Here is a 3,735-nt window from a genome sequence, read left to right as displayed (position 1 = left end):
GAACGGATCACGCGTACTAGTACTGTACATCCATGGCCGCCGATTCACATACTGTACTAATGTTGTACTATTAATAGTACTACGTAGTACTTCTTCTGTTCCGTTAAGGTGGAGACCATTGCTTTTCGACAGAATTTTATCTTCATATTTGTATACCTTCAAAATGCCAAAAGTGTATTTTTATTCACATTTGAGATTATACGACGATAGTGAACATGATATCATGAGCCTAGTTTTCATCTGTGCTCAAATCCTGCACAATTGTGCAGAGTTGATCAATATTCGACGTATTGATTGCACCATCAATCACACACGACTCAAGCACACTCGATAGGTTATCTACTCTACGCTCGAAGTCCATCAGACTATTCATCGCTTCGATGGCACATAAACGTCTGAGTCATACGCCAATTGAGATGTCAGCAATCCCTGTTTTGCAAGCCTGTCCTTGTGCAAACGTGGCAACTTGTACGTTATGTCTCCACCGACCTTCAAAGACTCTTCCATGACCTTTTGAAGAGTCACGAACGTCTTGTCCAAAGTACAAAAGTCCAGCTCATCGAAGGCCGCATGAACGGCTGCAACGAGATCGTCGATGCAGGTGACCACCTGGCGATGCTGCAGTGCTTGGATTGAATTGAAGAGCCCTAGGTTGAGCACATTGAAGTCGGGACTCATGGCTGGCTGGGCGACAAGTTGGATTCTCCAGCCGCCAGTGGTAGCAGCAGTAGGCACTGCCAAGTCGTCAACTTGAATATGTGGGCGCGCATTGTCCTGCTGAATGTAAACAGGCACGTCGCGCCGTCGAGGTCAAAGTTGCTTGATTCACGGCCTACATTGTTGACGAGAAAAACGCGGTACACAGGCTTCGTCACTATGATTGGGGACGTGGCTATGGTCCCACGATGTCCGTTCTTGTTGGTTCGTTGAACAGGGACCTCGGACACGAACGGCCACATCCCGATCTTGCCATTCCACATCGTCTTGCTGCCGGAACTCCGCCCACTAGCTCTAGCAGTATCGACGCAACGGGACGAGTCGTTTGCGCTTGATTTGAACTTGATTGGATAAGAAATGACTGAGTTACGGGTGTTTAAAGATTGGCTGGGCTGAGTTGAAAGCTTTGGCCGAGCGTTGTGAAGTCATCTCAACCAATAAAATTGATCTAAAAATAGCCACGAACTCGTCTTTTAATTGGCTACAATCCAGTACAATTTCAGCCAATTCTGGCGATTTCTGCCAGAGAAAGTGATCTGAGATCACTTTCTCTGGATGTCACCTAAAATTGATAACGTTATTGTAATATTGCATATTAACAACATAAGTTCATTATGTGATATTTCAGGTTTGTCGAGTGTACATAATCCAGGAGTTGCAGTTGAAAATTAGAAAGAAGTCGAATGTCGTTGACAATGTGAGAACGCTACGAGGGAGCCCAGCGCCATCCTGCAACTCAAGGGACATCACCCCAGTTACCTTGTCCCAATTGCTTAATACACAGGTACGTAATTGTCTTATGCACCGCTGATAAATCGCCACGCTCGCGCCGTTGTGCTAGGACCTCCTACGAATTCTCTCTGCAGTCGGATTCTCCGTTCACGGTATGAACGAACCTTGATTTCGATCTCGTCTAACACGCATTCATGCATCTAAGTCACATGTATCCGCTGTCGGTGGCCATGCGAGAACTGCTCCTACTCCGCGGCAGCCAATACGAGACGGAAGCACCCAGGAAGTACAAAGGTCGCTTGTTGTACGACGACTTAGTCAACATGAAGGTAGAGCATCAGCAGGACAGGCAAATCCAGGCCCACCCCCAACGAACAAGATTGTGTCAAAGGATATTTTACGATGAGCTCAGTTACACGACGCATTACAGTATATTTTCGACTTGTTGAAAACAAATTGACCAGGATTTAATTAATTTCACTTAACAGTAAATTTGAGAAACTATTTGTTCAAGGAAATAGATAAAACGTTACTAATGCATATTGCACTACGTTTGATTGGGCCAATCATATCGCTAGAAAATAGGTATTTTCATGCATCGCGTTTAAGCTTTCAAGACGATACTTGTTTGATGACGTACTACTAGTACGCCAACGTGCTGACCTTGCCTGGCGCTCGCGCTTCGGCTCGCCGTGACTACCACCACGACAATGGAGCCTGCGCACTCGAAGCGTACGCTAGGACGTACAGTACATGTACAATAGTACGGAACGACCCCGGAACCTGGCTACACTGCCACGACCACCACCGCCGCTCCTGCGGCCACGACTATAGGCGTGCAAAGTTTTTCCGGCAAAATGTAGTCCCCCCCAAATAATGAACAAGCTATCTCATCTCCATGGAGGTGCTGTGCGGCAAGCATGTACTTCGAAGTGAGTAAATGGTCATTCTACACTCGTGTGGGGACGCTGGCATTAATTCTTCTGTCAAGTACTCCAAATTTGTACAAATTGTCACCCAAGTACACTAGTAATGCATATGCTCGCCAAATAATGCATACAACCCACACCCACCCATCCTGCTTAACCAACTCCCGTTACCTCAACTTCTACTCTCGTAGCATGGCACGGCAAAAGCTACCCTGCAATCACCACCATACAGCTTCACTGTCGAGATCAGGAGTAGACATAGTAATGAATCCCAGTCACGGCCTCTGGAGCCCCAGCAGTCACAACTACCGTTCCCTGGCATGGACCACTACCATCACTTTGACTATCGTTATTCTGGAGCGTGGGTGGTCGAGTGGTGGTGGTACTGACTAGCAGTCAAAGTGATTACCATCCACCACTACCATCCCACCCCTACGCTCCAGAATAATGCCCAAAAACCCTGCTAATATTACCCCAGTGACTACGATTGCTGGACATGTGACCACCCCATCACTCCATTGTACAGTACATGTGGTACATCATCACGACTAGCCATGCCACATCGACTCTGTGTTCCTCTAAATCGACCACCAACGGCCACCAGTTTTCACACTGATTTGGTCACTAGAACGGTACTTGGTAGCATGGTGATGATATGCGCAGCGCTTGTCACCACCGGCACTGTGCATCTCACCACAACACCATCAAATACACTTCTAGCCTGTGTGAAAACGAATTACGATGTGTGGCAGTGATAGTTGATTCTACCATTTGATGCTACCGTATGTTTGGGCGAAATGGCTTCCGGGCGATCGGGGGAGCCTACTCCTCAGCCAACTCTAAACATTATTAACAACGGATTAGCCCACGCCATCCGCAATAATGTTATACGTGGTGTGGGCTAGTCAGCATATCGAAATATTGGCAGAGGAGTAGGGTGCCCAATTTTGAAAATTGGCATGACGATCGACTTTTCTGAAACTTCTAAGCGAATTTAAATAAACTTCATACTACTAGTAATAATAATTCCATATGGTAATGTGGGCGGGAATTTGCAGTCAAGTTCAAATGCCACAAAAAGCACGTTCACGAACACTGGGACGCCGACGAAAAGGTGTCCATAAGTGCGCCAATATGCCCATCGTAGAACAGCGACTACGACGAGGATCACCCGATCCAGCACGATCGAAGGAAATACTAAATATTTTAAAGTGACAACAATGAGCGATTAATATTTGATTAGGGCAGTGAGCATTCACTGTCAACTACCCCAGCCATTGAAACGCCAGTAACGACGCTGAATACAGCAAGCAGCCCACGATGGTCGGTGTCATTGCAGGTCGACGATGGGGAAGGC

General features: G+C 46.8%; 1 protein-coding gene across 1 annotated transcript; it reads right to left on the bottom strand.

Moving 5' to 3' along the window:
• Window positions 1-369: 369 nt before the first annotated feature.
• Window positions 370-980, bottom strand: H257_09390 (hypothetical protein; the record flags this gene model as incomplete). Its single annotated transcript, XM_009835594.1, has 2 exons — window positions 370-774; window positions 837-980. The coding sequence occupies 2 exons, from the start codon at window positions 978-980 to the stop codon at window positions 370-372; spliced, it is 549 nt and encodes a 182-aa protein (XP_009833896.1).
• Window positions 981-3,735: the final 2,755 nt, after the last annotated feature.

This window comes from Aphanomyces astaci (assembly GCF_000520075.1).
Source record: "Aphanomyces astaci strain APO3 unplaced genomic scaffold supercont1.22, whole genome shotgun sequence".
Classification (NCBI taxonomy): Eukaryota; Oomycota; class Saprolegniomycetes; order Saprolegniales; family Verrucalvaceae; genus Aphanomyces; species Aphanomyces astaci.
The sequence above is the reverse complement of the archived record's forward strand: the minus strand, read 5'-3'. Positions and strand labels throughout refer to the sequence as shown.